General features: G+C 40.0%; 1 protein-coding gene across 1 annotated transcript in view; it reads right to left on the reverse strand.

The window, feature by feature from the left end:
* Positions 1 to 1,750: 1,750 nt before the first annotated feature.
* PER2 (period circadian regulator 2) overlaps positions 1,751 to 19,025 on the reverse strand; it is a 29,215-nt gene continuing 11,940 nt past the window's right edge. Inside the window, exons 9-21 of the mRNA XM_060242162.1 lie at positions 17,877 to 18,030; positions 16,743 to 16,848; positions 14,517 to 14,651; positions 13,994 to 14,102; positions 13,541 to 13,706; positions 13,327 to 13,449; positions 11,150 to 11,343; positions 10,670 to 10,930; positions 8,068 to 8,915; positions 5,473 to 5,659; positions 5,185 to 5,374; positions 2,739 to 2,889; positions 1,751 to 2,487 (exon numbers count right to left, since the gene is read on the reverse strand). Of these exons, the coding sequence (XP_060098145.1) occupies positions 2,338 to 2,487; positions 2,739 to 2,889; positions 5,185 to 5,374; positions 5,473 to 5,659; positions 8,068 to 8,915; positions 10,670 to 10,930; positions 11,150 to 11,343; positions 13,327 to 13,449; positions 13,541 to 13,706; positions 13,994 to 14,102; positions 14,517 to 14,651; positions 16,743 to 16,848; positions 17,877 to 18,030 (2,774 nt within the window). The 3' untranslated portion in view covers positions 1,751 to 2,337. The remainder of the gene's footprint in view (positions 2,488 to 2,738; positions 2,890 to 5,184; positions 5,375 to 5,472; positions 5,660 to 8,067; positions 8,916 to 10,669; positions 10,931 to 11,149; positions 11,344 to 13,326; positions 13,450 to 13,540; positions 13,707 to 13,993; positions 14,103 to 14,516; positions 14,652 to 16,742; positions 16,849 to 17,876; positions 18,031 to 19,025) is intronic.

Consider the following 19,025-nt stretch of genomic DNA (forward strand, 5'->3'; position numbering starts at 1 on the left):
GAATTCAGTCTGATTTCAGCCCCAGCTAAGAATAGTTGAGTACTTGCCAGTTTCAGAACTCAGCCTTAGTTGACAGCAGTTTAACACAGGCAGGATAACTGGGGGGGAAGTTGGCAAGGACAAATGGGTAGTTAGACAGAAACCTCCATTCCGGCCAAAGAAAGGGGATAGATCTTCTAGAGAGAGAGAGGAAAATCTCTACCCAGTCAAACAAGGAGTTAGCTCTGAAGAGTGGAAAGATCCCTGGTCTGGTCAGAAACTGCCTGCAGAACCTTAAGAGTCAGTTTCAAGATAAGGGGTTTGGATACTGGAAAGAGTGTACCAACCATTTGGAAACCAAAAGTCAGAAAATACTCAAAGAAAGTATATTGGAGTATTTGAGAAAACACTGGAACAAAAAAAGCTTCTCAACATAAAGATTTTTAGTAACTGTGAGTAGCTTAAGAAACCCTCATTAGCCTGAAATGTAAGAACTAAAGCCTGTGCATGTTCTGATTTTTCCTCAGTTATCTGTATTGAACTACCTCAGAAATTTTACCCCTTATTTCACCTGACCTTTCCCCTCTGTTGAATAAAATATTTTGTTAACTTAGAATATAAAATCTTCTCAAGTGCCATTTAAGTTAAGTTAAAAGGGGCTTCCATTCCTTTCCTTAGGTTCCTGGGCTGAGATACCAAACAAAATATCATACTGTGACAGAGTGGGACAGCCAGAGTTCTTCAGGAAAGAATAAAACAGACAACTAAGGTGGCTCAGTCACAGAAGGGAAAGAAAAAATGGAGGGAAAGTATTGCCTCCGATGGAGGAAAGTGGATGGGGCTGTCATAGCCTCAGTGGCTCATTTCAACACATTAAGGCAGGACATTTTTTCCACACCTGTTGGCAACCATACTGTAAGCTTTCAACTAGTGGGAAGGTTTGAGATGAAAAACAGGAATGAATTAATATATTATTGCCCTGGATCCTTTTTACTGTGCTCCATTGTCCGACTCTATATCTGCCTCAATGGGTTATGGTCTGATTCTGTACAGCAATTCTTATGCTTTGCTATTAAACTACATGGCACAGGAAGGTTGGTCTATGTTCCAAACAATATCTATAAGCTAAACACTACTTTTTAGTGAAGTGACTAACTTTGGAAATTATCTTCTATTCTGTTGGACTACAAGCAAGGCTCTCTCTAAAATAGTGCTACATCAATCACCAACAATCTTACCAATAACAATATCTTTGGAAGTTAATTGTTAGGACCAATTAAAACAAGCTTCAAAAATGTCCAAAAGTAAACTGAGTAGCTGCAAAACTACCCAGATGTTGTTGCAGCATAAGCCTTCATTTACAACTACATTGAAGTCTATAATAGATATTTTACTGTTTTTCCACATCACAGAGGCAGCTATGCTAATAACATAGAAAAATATAATATAGACAAAGTAGTCAGAGATTTAACAGAGAGAAAGCTGTCTCTGATCTAGAAGATAGAAATACATTGCCTGTTTTGAAGAGGCTAAAGAAGACAGTTTGAAACCAAGAGATAGCTTGGACAAGTGGAGTAAAAAATATTGCCGTTTCCTAAAGTTTTGGTATCGAGAAAAATTGCTTTCAGGGATAATTCAGCTATGCAATTGTTTTTAAAACTGAACAGATATTTTGCTATTGATATAAAAAAGGTAAATGTAACTGAATTGCTTCTAACACCAGTAAATCAGAATACAAATGTGACTAGACAAAATTCTTTGTTCAATATAATGTAACAACTGCGAAATATTGAATTTTTATTCACTGGAAAATCTCCCATCAATTTCCAAATAATGCTTTACTGTAAAGAAAGGCAGTTGAAAGGAACCTGTAGGACAGCACAGTATTTTGAACATTCCTTACCATATCCAATCAGGGGTTGTATCCAACCAGCTTTTCTACCAGTGAAAAGGGAGAGGGGAGTCCCTCTGACCACCAAAAAGGCTATAATAGGACTTGCATGGATTAAAGCCATTTGAGATGGAGGCTGTAATAAGAGAACTGGGTGAGACTGAGTGAGAAAATTTGCTATATCCAATCAATGATCCTACTTACTGCAGATATTTCAAATTTTGATGCAATGTATTTTAAAAAAGGAAAAAAATGTACACCTTCACCCATGATGACTAGAAAGGAAAAGAATCCCCCTAACTGAAAGAGATTAATCACAAATGACCTTTTTCTAGAACAAAAAAAATCCATTTGTTTTTATATAAAATGAGATTCATTTCACAAGAAACAAGCTTTAAAACCTTTAAGATCTTATGATGCACTGCAAAAATTAAATAGCGGTTGCTTTTACAGTGTATCTTAGTGGATTAAACATTTTCACTGTTGACTTGGCTCAGTGAAGCTAAACTATTTTCTCCGTTGGCCTCATTCATTTCATTAAGCTCCATTTCATGGATTGCTTCTTCATCTTGCATACAAGATTTGCTTTTGATGTTTTCTTCACAATAAACACAGTCCTGAGAAAAGAAAAAGAGGAAAAATAAACTGCTGGAGGTCTTCTTTCAGCAGCATGCTCTATGTTCCTAGAAGTACTTTAACACATCTATTTTGGATTGGCAGGTGCATATGTTTCCTACAATGGAAAAATGCAGCACTGGACGTGAAAAGTGGCAAAGCTGCTCAAGTTCTATCACACAGGCATAAACCTCAAAAATATTTTTTTTTTGTTTTCATATTGAAAAGAGGGGAAAGTGTTCTTTAAACATACCAAATTAGAAACAGCTGCTGGAAATCCACCCTTCTGAATCCATGGATGCACTTCAAATAGTTCTTTCTTTTGCGCCTCAGTAAACTTTGGCTGGAACTTCTGCATTTGTTTGAGTTTCAATTTGTCCTCTTCTAATACAGTTTCCAAATTTCTAGGAGGAAAAATACATAGGCAATTCAATTTCAGATGCTCAAGTAGTCAAAAATACAGGCTTGCATCCAAATTAATGTTTCTCTGGGTGCAAGGATTTCCCCTTACAAAAGTGTCATTTTCCCATTTCCCACCTGTGGTTCCTAATCTTGTTCTCAGAGTGCTCTCTTCCAATAACATGATTTTGAGTCATTTTGGGCTGCTGAAGGAGGCCAAAAAATCATGGTCCTTGAGTAGAAATCCTTATGCCTGCACAAATATCTAATCTGAATTCTTTATAAAGGGAACAATATTACACACTGGCTTCCATTTTTAAATATTAGCACTCTGAAAAAAAATGATGTCAAAATGTGTTTAGCCAATTGTGTTCTTTGTCCTTCTGTCATCAAATCAATTCAGATCAGTTTAGCTCACTAATGATCAGCAGGAGCTCAGTTCCATGCTCTTCAATGCCACGCCAGATCCAAAGTTCCTTTGGCCAAAGCAAAAGGATGCTCCAACATCATTATTTTATTTATTTATATACAAATGAGATACTAAAGAAAATTGCATGGAGGTGACTTTCAGTAAAAAAAAAACATAGTAAAGCCAAACATAACTATAGAGGGAGCATTAAAAGCACAATGCACTACAGAGGCATAAAAACCGTACAGTGGGGTTTATTGCTGTATTTACTATTCTATCTAGAACAGAGTAACAGTCTCAAAAAATAAAGGAAACTATGTCTTGGCATAAAACAGTTCAAGACAGCATAAAACCAAAAATCAAGTAAAGGATCAAGTGAATAACTGACAAGAGACCCCGAACAATTTAAATACCTGGAAAACTATTCAAGTTTTGCTCTGATGCTGACAGAGTTTATCACCAGGTGGAGGATTGGGAAATAGCATTCCTTTCCCTTACTAACAATAAGCCCCTTCAGTTGGAAGTCTAATAATAAACTCCTTCAGCTGAGTCTTCAGTCATATAATAAAATCACAGTTCAAATATCAATAGCAATATTTGTATAATGTAATTTGTATAATGACTTAAAGAAAATTATGCCTCTAGTAAAATAAAAATATTGTCACATTAATACTTGAGAAGGTAGTGTCTCAAAGATATTATAATAGACAAGAATTTGGTTGCAGATTGCATAACTGCAGGACTAATGTCCACTGAAACTACCCACCTCACTTCAGAATGAATGCAAGTACTAGATAGAGCTTCAGATACTCTTTCAAAGCCACACGGGACCTGGGACAATAGCTAAGAACCAGACAGTAGTAGTAGCAGCTCCCTCTGTCACCCAATACCAATATGTCAGCTTTTGGCCCTTGACTAAATGAAGCAACAGCAACTCTGTAAACTCAAGTTTCTCAATGAGAAAGTACTGAATATGGTTTGAGAAATACTGGTACACTCTCCTTATATGAGAATGAAAAAGCCTTCACAGAGTCAAGACTGGCACAAGTGTGATGCATGGAAAGCTATTATCTTCATTGGTGGGTGGATAAATACATAATACTGGCTGGTTACCATACCTATCAGCTACTTCAATTAGCAGCTGACTTTGCTCCCTTGTAATCTTAAAAAGAGACACTGAGGCATCCAAATACAAAGGATTAATGTCCTTTCCCTCATTTATGCTCAAATGTTGTAACTGCAACATGGAAAACTGACTAAAAATAGGTACTCCATTAAGGATTAAACTCTGGTTGTGAGCAGAGCTTGGACTGCAGTGGCTGCCAAAGTGATGTTTTTAAAAATCTTCATGGCCAATCAAATCTCCAAAGGTCATTCAAAAGCCTTGCTGGGCTGAAGCCCCAACACTGTCAAGTGGCCAGAAGTTGGTTGCACAAGATCTTGCACAAGTAGAAAAGCAAGTGAAGATTCAACGTCTGAGCTAGTGCAAGCAGCTACTATGGCCTTTTTACTTGCATTTTTGCTTGCACAAGAGCTCCAGTATAAGCAGAAATTTTGTGCTGGATCCAGCCCATTGTATAAAATTCCCAACATGTTCCTTACTCTAGAACTGGGCTGACTTAAATTTTGGCCAAGGTTGCTGCATCATGTGTCTTTAGGCCCTTGTCTGTGAGCCGCCCTGAGCCCGCCTTTGGCGGGGGAGGGCGGGATATAAGAATAAAACTTACTTACTTACTTATTGGCCATATTCTGAAACCATTCTAGGCTACACCTGAATGCACATCCCTATTAAAACCTGGCAATGTCTACTTGAAATGGTAGTTTCCATTGTCTAGTTAGACAATATGCAGCTTAAGAAGGTGGATAGTGGAGGGAGAAGCTCTTGAATTACCGGGATGGTATCTGGTAGGTCATCATTACAGCATCATCTGCATTTGCCATTAGCAGCCAGATGGGATCCTGGAGGACATATTTAATGAAGTGTTCACTTTCTTCTACTTCTGTGCCTTTTGCTTTATGATTGTTTTCTGATGAATCAATGCTCCCAAAATATTTGCTGGTATGACTTGTCTCACTGTCCCCTTCAGAAACAACAACAAAAATACATCATTCAGCTTGTGGAAATCAGTTAAAAAAACAGTTAAAAAAAACCTACTTTCAAGTGCCCTGATGACATTACCAGTTCCACTGCCTGACATGCCACATCCATTTGACCCAGATCCCAAGGAATCTGCAGCTGCAGAAACACCACTTCCAGATGAAGCAGATCCAGTTCCGGAATATGAATCTTCCTGAAGTAAAATGTCAAGGAGGTCGCTGGATACAGAGAAGGCATCACTGTTTTGAGCATCCATTGGAGACCCAGCCTTGTTAAAAGAAAAAAAAAAGACCAAAACCCAAAACCAAAAAACTTTCAATCAAAAGTTTAAGGAAGATAATTTATTTTAAAGATCATTGGCTTGTTCTCTTTGGATTGAACTTTACAAGAAAAATTAAGCACAACCATTTATTTGGTGGGGTGGAGCAGCAGGACAACACTATACGAGATTACGGTTTCATTATCTAAACTGATCCAAAGAATTATGGACAAAGTGATATTCCAATCCCAATTAGTTCTGTTTCCATTATATATTTTTTGTTTTTCAAAAACATGTTACAGTCCCTCAGTTTTCTAAAATACAAGGCAAGCAGTCTAAAAGAGCATATACAGCTAATGACTTTAACAGTGTATGGTAGCACTGCTTAAGGTTGTGCTACTAAGGCTGAAGTCCAAGACACACTTCCATGGCAGAAATATTCCACTGAATATATTAAGGCTTATTTGTAAGAAAATAAGTGTAGGACTTGGCTACAAATCAAGGTGGGTGGCAGGGTGAAATAATGAAATGTTTAGCATTGCAGCTGGAACACATATCGCAAGGACATGACGGAATCTTGGGCTGCATTTTACACATTTAACAAGCCTGTGGTAGGTGTTAATTATAAATTTTATAATTGTAGAATTATGCATGAGATGAAAGGAAAATAAGGACAACAAACTTTTTCTCCCTCTCCCACTTGGGGCATCTGAGTTTATAGGTAATCGATCCAGGATGAAACAAAGGAAACAATTTACTAATCAAGTAATTTGATCGTGGAAGTCACTGCCACTGGATGTAGTGATGGCCTCAAGCCTGGATGAATCTAAAATGGATTTAGATAGATTCATGGAGGGTAGGTTTATCAATGACTACTAGCCATGGTGGGTAAAGGAAACCTCTCATATACAGGGGCAGCAAACCTTGAATACCTGTGCTAGGGAGCAACATCACAAAAAGAAGAAATTGGATTTATATCCCGCCCTCCACTCTGAAGAGTCTCAGAGTGGCTCACAATCTCCTTTACCTTCCTCCCCCACAACAGACACCTTGTGAGGTGAGTGGGGCTGGAGAGGGCTCTCACAGCAGTTGCGCTTTCAAGGACAACCTCTGCCAGAGCTATGGCTGACCCAAAGCCATGCTAGCAGGTGCAAGTAGAGGAGTAGGTAATCAAACCCGGTTCTCCCAGATAAGAGTCCACACACTTAACCACTACACCAAACTGGCTCTCCAAGAAAGCCTTGGCCTCTATGCCATCTGCTGGCCCTCCAGGATAACTGGTCAGCCACTGTGTGCAATCTGTTGATAGGCTAGATGGACCACTGGTGTGATCTGGTAGGAATCATATGTATCACCACTCTGGATTGGCCTCTTTTTAATTAGGATGCAGAAAAAATACCTGCACAGAAACGTGCACAGAATACTTGGAGAAACATCGACTGAGGGGTGATATGATAGAAGTTTACAAGATTATGCATGGGATAGAAAAGGTAGAGAAAGAAGTACTTTTCTTCCTTTCTCACAATACAAGAACTTGTGGACATTCAATTAAATTGCTGAACAGTTGGATTAGAACTGATAAAAAGAAGTACTTCTTCACCCAGAGGGTGATTAACATGTGGAATTCACTGCCACAGGAGGCTATGGTGGCAACAAGCATAGACAGCTTCAAGAGGGGATTGGATAAGCATATGGAGCAGAGGTCCATCAGAGGCTATTAGCCACAGCTTATTGTTGAAACTCTCTGCCTGGGGCAATGATGCTCTGTATTCTTGGTGCTTGGGGGGGGGCACAGTGGGAGGGCTTCTAGTGTCTTGGACCCACTGCTGGACCTTCTGATGGCACTTTTTTTGGCCACTGTGTGACACAGAGTGTTGGACTGGATGGGCCATTGGCCTGATCCAACATGGTTTCTCTTATGTTAGACTCGAAACATAGGGATAGGTAGTTCTTATTTTTTCACTCTCAAAAAGTACACCTTTTAGAGTGTAATAGTGAACAGTGCTTCCAATTTTAATTAAGAAGAAGGGTGCCTTGGCTACTAGAAGTTTTGCTAGCAATATTTGCTTTATACATAAGAAGCCCATAGGACAGATCAAGGCTCTAAACAGCCATTAGCTTCAGAGTCTGGGCTGAATAACGGTTGCTGACAGGCAACCAGGTAGAGGAAATTGGACTCATTTTCAGATTTCCAGTTATAAATAATGGAAATGTTGGCAGGCTATCAACTTTGGAATTACAAGGATGATTGATGTGGATATAGCATCTGGTATTGGGCTTCTTTTGTTTAATAATTACATGTAGAAAACAAAGTTAAATGGTTCAAAACCCCTCCCCCGCCAATTCATTACATTATTATTTTTCCACCAAAATACTTTGCAGCACATTTTCCCCTGGAAACTGCAGAGAATGCTTACACAAGAAGATGCTTTTCTGTTACAGTCATCTGAACTTAGGGGTTTGCTATTGGTCCCTTCATCCATTGAAGTTCCTCTGTTTCCCAGTGTACCAGCAGTTCCACTTTCAGTTGTTTTTGGCATTTCTTCCTGTAGAAGGTTCAGCTGTAGAGGTGAACTACACTGTGACTGAAACAATGGTGGAGAGGTCCGATCTTGTGGGCCGAGAGACTGTGGAGTGCAGGAACGGGATGGTTCATTTCGGGATTCTATGACAGGGATCTTTTCACTATCTGCTGATGGATTATAGTGGAATGGCTGTGCAGGGAATGTGTTTGAGGCAGTGGAAGGAGGCTGTGCTGTAAACATTGCTTGGGAAGAGAAAGAATGCTGAGCAGAAAAACTTGGCTGATCAGGATAAAGTGTTTGAGGAACACCACTGTTTACCTGAGGGTATACATAGTTGGGGAGAACAAGTGCTACCATTGGAGTCATTAGAGGGGCAGAAAACTGTGATAATGGCAAAGGACACTGACTTCCAGAATCCTGTAATTCATTAAAAGCTGAGAGAGAAGCTTCAGGACCTGGTGGCACAGACCCTGTAGCTGAAAAAACTGGAAGTGGATATGCAGGCATAACTGCAGGAAAAGGCATGGCTGGATAACTTGCTTGGGAGGCATCTGATGGAGACCAGACTGTACTGTTTGGGCCAAGCAGAGGAAACCAATGGGGGGGCTTGGTACCAGAAGTTGTGCTGTCTGAAGATTCATGTGGTTTCAATCGTTTGGGCTTTGACCTTGATTTCCTGTTCTTTCCATTTTTCTTCCAAGAGTGATCTATTCCAGAGCCATGCCGCAACCCATGAATACCTAGAAAGTGAAGAAAATATTCAGTATCTCCACTCTTAAAAGAAGCAGTCCTAGTCCTCATCTTTTTTATTGCTTCACATTTTCTAGGGCTCAGCCCTGATACTAGGAAGAGTTGTAGGGTTAAGTTCTCAGGAATTCTGAATCAAATCAAGCAGGTTCGCCTCCCACCCTCTCTATTAAAAAAGCCATTGCACATTCTCTGCATTACAGTATAACTGGTAGAAAAATCATGCTGATGCATTTATAAAAGAAATACTAAAGTTTGCAGTTTCATAAAGCCTTGAAGGAAAAGCAGAAGAAAACCTGATGTCACTCTAAATGCAAGTTTAATCCCTCATTAGGGTTCCAATAGTATCTTGGCAAAAGCTGGGAGATTGGAGGGACAGTGCCTAGGGAGGGTGGAGTTTGGGGAGGAAATGATGTCATTTCTGGTTAATGCTGTAGGTTTCTTTCCCAGTCCCTATAGTCTTTATCAAAGGGGGGAAATTGCTAGAAAATCACTATGTGGAGGCCATTTTTTTCTCCCACTCCTCAGTTCCTGGAAATTGGAGCTGATAATTCCCTACCCCAGACAGGTAAACGGGATCTAACCCTCATTCATCTGGCTGACAATTTTCATGTAGGGAATTCTGGAGGTCAGAACTATGTATTGCTAGCTGTTTACAGTCTGGGTTTGATATCCAATTGAACTAAGAATAGCAAAATTACTATTCATTAGAGGAAAGCACAGAGGACAGTTTTTCCTATTAACATGGTTGCATCTTTTAGCAGCCTTTGATGCTGTTGACCACTCCATTCCTATCCACTGGCTTGAACATGGAGTTGGTATTAAGGACACAGCCCTTCAGTGGTTTCACTCTTTTCTGTCCAACAGGGCAGAGAATCTCCACTGGAGGTGTGGGAGGAATTTATCTTGTGGGGTGCCGCAGGGTTCTATTCTCTCATTCATGCTCTTTAATATATACATGAGGCCATTGAGAGAGATTGTCCAGAGCTTTAGTTGGGAGTCACCAACATGTAGATGATACCTAACTATGTTTAATTATCCAAGCCTTCCAAATCTTGGTTCTAACTGAGCGCTTTGAGGCTGTGGTCAGATGGCTAAGGAAAAATCTGAAGTTGAATCCAGACAAAGCAAAGGTAATGCTGGTTGAGAATGCTGATATTCTAGATGGGCTGGATCCAGTTGTCCTAGATGGAGCAACATTGGCTTTTTCAGAAATAGTTAAGAGCTTGGGGATGCTCATGCACCCTACCTTACTATTTAAAAAGCAGGCTGGCATGGTGGCTAGGAGTTCCTTCTAATTGCCGAGTCTGATGTGCCATTTCTTAGACACTGTTGATTCATGCTTCTGCAGCCTCATGGTAAGATTACTGCAATGCACTCTATGTGAGGATGACAACCAAGAAACTGGTCCAGAATGCAGCAGCCCAACTGCTGTCTGGGGCTAGCTGTCAGGAACATATGTTGCACATTTTGAAACAGCTGCATTGATTGCAAGTCTGTTTCCAAGTTTGAGTGCCAGTTATGACCTTCAAAGCCCTTCATGTCCTGGGACTCACATATTCAAAGCACCTTTTCCTTCCATATGTCCCCCTAAGTGCCAACTATGGTCATCAGACACAATCCATTGTCTATCCCTTCTGGCACTGACTGGAGCCCAGGCCTTTCCTATTATGACTCCAGCTCTATGGAATGGATTTCCTGAAGAGATTATATAACTGAAAGTGTTATGAAGTCACAAGAACCTTACCACGTTCACCAGGATGCCCTCTGGGTCTTTCTTGAAAGTAGTAATTACAATGATACTGAAAAATATGAAATTTTTTGATTTCTTTACATTTGGTCAGAAAGCTCTGTTCTTCTTTTTGTGTGTGTACTGCAAGAACTTCCTTTGTAAGCCCTAATTTCTTAAATGTTTCTTTTTCCTGGGTTTTTGGTGTAGTGCTGAATTGGATGGTCATGGGTTGGTTGTCAGTGGGCTCTGTTCCATTCTGACCATCTTCTATTATTTCTAAAACAAAAAATTGAAAAATGATAATCAACATCTCAAATTAATATTCAGCTGATAAGAGTTTTATTTATGTACATCATGACATTAGTATATTCAGTCTTCCAAATTTTTCTCATTTCCACTAGGAAGAATATGCAGCAATTATTGTGGATAAAGTTACAAGTGCCCTGTAGAAACTGTAAAGTAGTATTCTACCCCATAATAAAAGTGGTACAATACCTAATTCTGGCTGAGGCTTTTTGTCTCCAACATGAACAAGGGTGCTGCTATAGCTGCACTGACTGGTGAAAGATACAACACTTTCCGGCTTGCCAGGCAAAGTCAAAGAGGTTAAGTGAGCACTAACCACAGGAGACGTGTTTGATTTGTCCGATGTCTCCATCAGTGGAGAACCTATGCAAGATTGAGACAACACATTTTTTAAAAAACAAAACAAACTATACACAGGAAAGAACAGAAGAATGAACTTAAGGTTTTCACACACACAAATATCTGGAGAAATACATCTTTCAGGTTTAACAACAAAGCCTGATATTTTGGCTTGTGTTTCTTTTCCACTCTATCACAGTTATTCTGCAGTTCTCCGGCTATTTCTGTTCTTACAGTTTCTTTCACCTATCATCAAGAACCCCTGAAAACACTAATGTTGTCACTCCTTTTCCTCATTGAGTTAGGAAATGGGGGACAGGATGAGAATGCCCCAAAGCTGTCACTAATTCTGCTAGTGCCTCAGCTGCCTATTTCATATAGCCCACAAATATGACAAGCCATAACTTTCCTGCTGCTAATATTAAAGGTAAAGGCAGTCCCCTGTGCAAGCAATAGTTGTTTCCAACTCTGGGGTGATGTCGCATCATGATGTTTTCATGGCAGACTTTTTACAGGGTGGTTTGCCATTGTCTACCCCAGTCATCTAAACTTTCCCCCCAGCAAGCTGGGTAATCATTTTACCGACCTGGGAAGGACAGAAGGCTGAGTCAACCTTGAGCTGGCTACCTGAACCTAGCTTCCCCCGGGATTGAACTCAGGTCATGAGCAGAGAGCTTGGACTGCAGTACTCCAGCTTTACCACTCTGTGGCATGGGACTCCTTGCTACTAATATTACAGCTTTATAAAATTAATTCTTTGCAGGATCACTATGTTCCCCAATTTAACTTATTTTGCTGTGACTAATGTATTTAAATTTCATGTACTGTGAAGTTAATGCATCTTTTCCAATGCTTAATGAAAGTTAAGATATACTATATAAATTTATAATACTAGTATTTCTATTTACAAGTAACAGAACTGCTGCAAACTCAAAGCAGAGATTAACACAGCATCTGAATTATTCTTTCCCAAATATGTTGCTAAGCTTGAACTAGAGGTTTTCAATTAAAGCTACATAGCTCCTCTGCTGATGTTACCTTGGGTCAGCCACAAGTTCTCCCAAGGCTGTTCTGCTCAAGAGCAGTTATGGGAAAGCTCTCTCAGCCCCACCTATCTCACAGGGGAGGGGGAGGGGAAGGGAAAGAAGATTTGTAAGCTGCTCTGAGACTCCTTTGGCTAGTGAAGGGCGGGGTATAAATCCAGTCTCTTCTTCTTTTCTCTTATCCATGGAGTGGTGACCAGCCCATTGGGACAGGGGATGAGGGAGAAGGATGACACAGACACACCGTACTAGGAGGAATCAGGCAACAGCTTTATTGATTACAGATTCCTCAGGTCTTGGTACAGCATGAATGTGGTTGAAAGCCTGACCTGCCTGTTGGGGTAACCAAGGACAGAGGGCTGGTATTTGAGCTAGAAACCATGGAAACCACTATTCCTAGCTAGCTTTCCCATGCTCCACCCCCCAGACCCCCTAAGGGGACTTCCCTTTTGATCATGCAGGGAGCCCATCCTGCACTGTGTTTCCCAGCCAATGCCTAAGTACCACAGGAGGCAACCAGCTTAGAAGGAGAAGAAGAAATTGGATTTATACCCTGCCTTCCCTGGGAGTCTCAGAGCAGCTTATAATCACCTTTCTTTCCTCTGCCCACAGCAGACACCCTGTGAGGTATTATGTGCAGCTGAGAGAGGTTTGAGAGAATTGCTCTTGAAAAAACTGAGAGAACTGTGACTGACCCAAGGTCACTTAGTAGCTGCATGTGGAGGAGTGGGGAATCAAATCCCATTCTGCAAAATTAGAATTCATGCTCCTAAACACTAAACCAAACTGACTGGCAATATATTCTATTACTGAGTTCAGAATTTTCAGTAACCATGATCTCCTGAAAAAATTAATTATTGTATTTGATTCAAACCAACTGTATGATAGTATTATTGCAATTTATAATTAAAAACAAGAAGTTAAATTAACCCCAGCTACTTGTATGGACCTAACTTTTCTTCAGTAAAAAAAGTTTTTTAAAGTCCAGAAATACCTGTAGATGTTTTTGCTTTCTTTCTGTGTGCATCAACATTCAGTGACACAGAACTTGATGTAGGCTGAGATTTGTTCTTCACAGTATCAGGTGCACTGCAACTTTCCAAATACCTACAATGAGAACCATTTAAGAAAAAATACTATAAAAATAGTAGTCAGTTATACATTGCCAACAATTTAATGACAATGAACTGCTGCTCACCGGATAACACTATCTAAACAACTGATTTGTTGGTATGAATATGCAGGCTGTTCTGCCCAATCCAGTTCTTCTGTAGCTGTGCGTCTTTGACAAGCAATTCCAACAGCATCATTTTCAGCTGACTGAGTGGCGCCTTTCATGTAACTACAATAGTCACTAGAATTTTCTAAACAACATAAAAAACAGAAACATCAAATGTATACCGTAATTACACACCGATCCTTCTCTAGCCAAGCTGCAGTAACGTTCTGGAATCAAGAAGTTTGTACCATGGGAAAAGATCCTAAATCTATAGTAAATTGTGCAGTGACCACTACATACAGTTCTGGGTTATGTGCATTTGCCCGTACACAGCCATACTTGCTAAAATGTACTTAATTAAAGATAATATGTATAAATCCTGAAATGTACTGTTCTGTTTAACTTCTTAAAAAATTAACTGGACCGTCCTACCTCTATAAGATTTTTTCTGACAGTCAACCTTTGTTCTGGAATCAATGAAGATGTGTCCTCCTTTATTTTTGGCAATAGTTCCATTTTTATAAATATCTTGAGAAGAATTCTAAATTCAAGAGAAATTTAAAATTTTTTTAAAATAAATTTTAAAAGTTCATTTAAAAGCCCTTATAAGTTAAGCAACATATCTGGTCAGTGTTTACTGAGGAGACAGATAGGAGACCATGTTTTAGTGGTTCACTACATTAACACTTCTGTTAAAGAGATCACCAGGGACATTTTCACAGCAGGTGGAAACAGATGCGAAAATCTTGTATAGTTATGGGCTGGATCCAATAACTCTGTTATGGTAACAGGGATGAATGCTTTCTTCCTGCTGGCAGCTCCTTACATTTGAACAACCTCTCATGTTGGTCGGGGACTCTTTGCACCAGAAGAACACACAACTGACAGCAGAATGGACCCAACCCCCACAGAATTTTGGATTAGGACAAATTATCTATCTATCAGATGGACTTACAGGCTTGGATATCTTCTGACCATCTTCATTATTGTTTCCATTGCTGTCGCTGGATGAAGCAACGCTCATTAGGTGCTCATGTGATCCATTGCTGCCCAAGCTTCCATAGCCACTAGAGCCACTGTTATGTACAGGCTAAGTGTAATAATAATAAAGTGATATGTCTACATTTAATGGCTGAGACCAGGAAAAAAAACTGCTAGCAAGAATCAATAATTGCCTAAGATAGCAAAGAAGGGGCCAGGAGATCTCCCTTGTGGTAGTGCCATAATTTGAGGACAGCTACAATAAATGGCCTCTCGTGAGAAGTCATGTAAGCACCGAGTGTAAGGACATTTCAGAAAGAACCAGAGATTACAATTTCAGCTAGCAGGCAGATTCATGTGGGAAAGGGCAGTTTCAAACAGAAGCATTTAAAGCTTTATAAATCAAAAAGCCTGAACTCTGCTTGGATACAAACTGAGACTCAACAGAGGTATTTTCCTATATAGGTGTAATATTATAGTGCATTAGCAGCCACTCACTATATCTGGGCCATCTGCAGTCTGTGCATATTTATTTCATTATTTTTAAAGCTGTGATTCTGGCCTAATTAAAGGCAGACCCACATATGAGGCATTACAATAAATCAAACCTGAATATTACTAACACATGGCAAAAGTGGCTGCAGTTGGAGCAACTGAAGTTGTAAGAATGCACAAGCTACAAACTTGATTTTTAAGGGTGAAGTGCAAGCCTATCCAGTAAGACTAAATACAGTGCTTCCATGGTCAAGTTAAAATCACCAACAGTACTGGCATCACTTACAGATTTAGTTTATTAGCCTCATCCCATCCCATCACAGACTCAGAGCTCTTACTCAAAAGCATCTACTGTCTCATCTGAATTGGATGACTAAGAGAAACTCTTCAAGCCCCACCTTCTGTGAGACAGAACCTGACCAGGGGAGCACAGTGCCTTCTATGTTCATCCATGCCAGGGAATGCAGAAGACTACTGGAAACTGCTGAAAGGTGTAAGATAATCTCCTGTCTCTCTACCAACTCCAATCAACCAGGGAGACCAAAGAGTTGCAGTCTCAAAACAAGGCCTAACGCCCAAAGACATCTGCCTTGTCTCAACCAAGGCCAGGGCCTTCTCAGCCCTGGCCCCAATCTGGTGGAACATGCTTCTGACTGAGATCAGGGCCCTGCAGGATTTAATGCAATTCTGCAGGGACTGTAAAACAGAGCTGTTCTGCTAGGCCTTTGGCTGACAGATGGAACATTCCAGCTTTCACAAACTGACAGCAGAATTCCTATGCTTTCTTATTCATGGAGCCAAATAAGAAAGCACAGGCCTTGGGTTGAGGCAGTGGACTTCAAATAACATTGGCTTCCCTTGCCTCGAGCCTCAAGTGCTCCACTGTGCAATTTAGATCATCAGTGCTAGGAGCAGCAAACTTATTCCACCAATTAATGATCCACCACCCTTCCTGGCAGAAGTGTAGCATACTGGAATGGAAATTAATTACAGAGCTTATAATTGTTATTTAATTTAAAATTTAACTTGGCTAAAATTATTTTATTGTCCTAATGTTTTAATTAAGACATTTATTGTTCTATGAATTGATGCTAAGTGCCCTGAGCCTGCTTGCAGGGCAACTCTCCCCCCCCTCCCATAAATAAATAAGACAGATAATCTATGTGCCATCCAGTAACATTTCATATTGGGTTGCCTCCATCCACTATGAAGAGGAGATTAACGACTGATTGGTAGTTGGATATATTTGTGTGGTCTAGGAAGGGCTACCTGAGAAGTAGCCTTGAAACTTGAGGCAGTTGGGTCTAGTGTCCCTTAAAGCAGGTATTAGCAGCTCCACATTCCACAACATGTATTGGGTAAACACTGAGCCATAAAATCCTGTTTGCTCTTGTTTTGGCAGACATAATTCCTCAGACTTTAAAGAGTACCATGCAGATTTAGCATACTTTAGTTTTCAGTACAAAAGATGTGCTGAATGGGGCCTAGTTCTCCAAAGAAATTTTTAAAAGAATGGTCAACATCTCACGTAAGAAAACAAGGAAAACGGAATGTGGTTTAAATGCCATGCTAGAAAATAAATAGATAATTATTTCCTAAATGATTTAGGACAGATGCCTATGGATATTTTAATTGTAATCCACTAGAGACTCCATAGGTTCTATGTCAATTCAAAACATTTCCCCCCTAATTTATGCACACATACCTGCAATAGTAGTCGATGTATCTGTTCTGTGATTTCTTGAATGCTAGGGTGTGGGATTTTATCCTCTGTGCAATGAGGTGCAAACACATCTTCATTCAAGGGACCTCTGTAAAAGTTACCAAATAATATTCGCTATATGACAAGCATATTAACTTCAGCTATGTCAGCCCCTTTTCTCTATTGCATCTACAAACTTTTAAACTGATAAAATATTCAGGCTTACTCACTCCAAATATGACTTCTTCATTCTGAAGTAACTCTCGACAAGATTGGAAAGATCTGCAGCACTTATAAGTTTCTTGTTAAAAGCATTTACTATACAGCACCACACTTTAAAAAGAGCAATTTGAATTACTATTTTTATACACCCTCCCCCAATCAACAAAAAAATCTGTTCAGAAATTCAAATATAAGAACATGACATTTACTTACTTTTCAATTTTGTGTCTTCCAAAAGTTTTACAAAAGTCTCCATAAATATCAGTACTAAATATACAGAGGCTAAAACATCAGCACTATCCTAAATGTAGCCACAAGGTATCTAATTATGCACAAGAAAGAGCTGAAACACTGTAAAATAGCCTTACAATGCAATCAAGACTCTCTAATATTTGTGCTACAGGCTGTGTGAATAAATGGGGTGGCCGATCACTCAAGTCTTATACACAGTAACACTTAAGATTACATACAAGTTCACCTAGACACTATTGCTACATTGCAGAGGATGCTGGAACAGCATCTCCACACAGTGGCCATAATGTGCAGTGCTGCTTACTATGTAGACCCTCTGTAGCTGGGGGATAGTTTCCTCGTCACCACTATATATCCATAAAAATACAGTGATTGCCATGAGTGAAGATCCTCCACATCATAAGTGGCAGTACACATTATAACCACACTGTATGAAGAAGCTGTCTCAGGTGTTGTGTGGAATGGTCACTACAGGGAAGCTGCAATATGCAGACTGGTTCTTGGAAGAGAAAGGAGTATATGGGAAATAAACATTCCCAATAAGGTTGTGGTACTCAGAAATCGTGAAATTCAATTTGCATATATAATATTATGCACACAGATGCTCCCCCCCCCCCCCCACACACAAATGCTTGTCATTTTGGCAGCTACTGATTTACTTACGTTCTAACTTTGTGCCTTCCAATTATAAAGGAAACCTTTCGGCTCCACGGATTGATGAAACTGGACCAGCTAGTATCCAGAGTTACATATTCTCCATTTCTAGTGCAGAACCTGATTGGTGAATAATCAAATGGTTGTCCACCACACTGAAGTACTGTAACAAAAATTTGATGCAAGCTTTAACTTTAAGGACATGATTGCAAAAAATCTTTAGAAGTCGTGATGGAACATAACACAATAGAGATACAAAAATGCTGACTTCAGCAATATTATATAGTTGCTCTTTTAAAAAAAAATGGAAGTGAAGCATTCATAAGGAAACATTGTAGCTAGCTGAGCTTGTGAATGAAGGCCATTAATATCCATCCCATAGTTAACCACTATTAGATATTTTCCTGATGGTTATCTATACAAGCTGTGATCTCTTCAATACCAAGGTTTTGTGAAATCTTCCTAATGGGGCATGTTCTGCTCCTGGAAAGCATTACAATCTCAAGGTCAAAGAAAGCTAGGAACAAAGTGATGAATAAGGAATGTGTGTGCATGTGTAAACTTGTGTTGAAGGAGAGCCCGTTTGGTGTAGTGGTTAAGTGTGCGGACTCTTATCTGGGAGAACCGGGTTTGATTCCCCACTCCCCCACTTGCACCTGCTAGCATGGCCTTGGGTCCGCCATAGCTCTGGCAGAGGTTGTCCTTGAAAGGGCAGCTGCTGTGAGAGCCCTCTCCAGCCCCACCCACCTCACAGGGTGTCTGTTGTGGGGGAGGAAGGTAAAGGAGATTGTGAGCCGCTCTGAGACTCTTCGGAGTGGAGGGCGGGATAGAAATCCAATATCATCTTCTTCTTCTTTAATTGTGAAGGAGGCGCGTGTGGCAGCATAAAAGTCACGTAGCTTTATGCACACACACAAAGGATGTACTTAATGGGAGAGAACTGTGATGCCAATGGAGCAGCATCCCTTGGTATTAAAAGGCCACTTGGTTGTCTTGGTTCTGCAGGCGTCACAGTGATGGGGTGAATCTGCCTACTGAAAGAAAGATGGAATGCAAAACTTCTCACCCAAGGATGTATTACTTGCCCTAAGTGAATGGCAAAATATGTCTCTGAACTATGTCACCTCAAAAAGTAAACTTTTGGAGAAATTATGTAAT

The sequence above is a fragment of the Heteronotia binoei genome, chromosome 6 (genome assembly GCF_032191835.1).
Source record: "Heteronotia binoei isolate CCM8104 ecotype False Entrance Well chromosome 6, APGP_CSIRO_Hbin_v1, whole genome shotgun sequence".
Taxonomy (NCBI): Eukaryota; Metazoa; Chordata; class Lepidosauria; order Squamata; family Gekkonidae; genus Heteronotia; species Heteronotia binoei.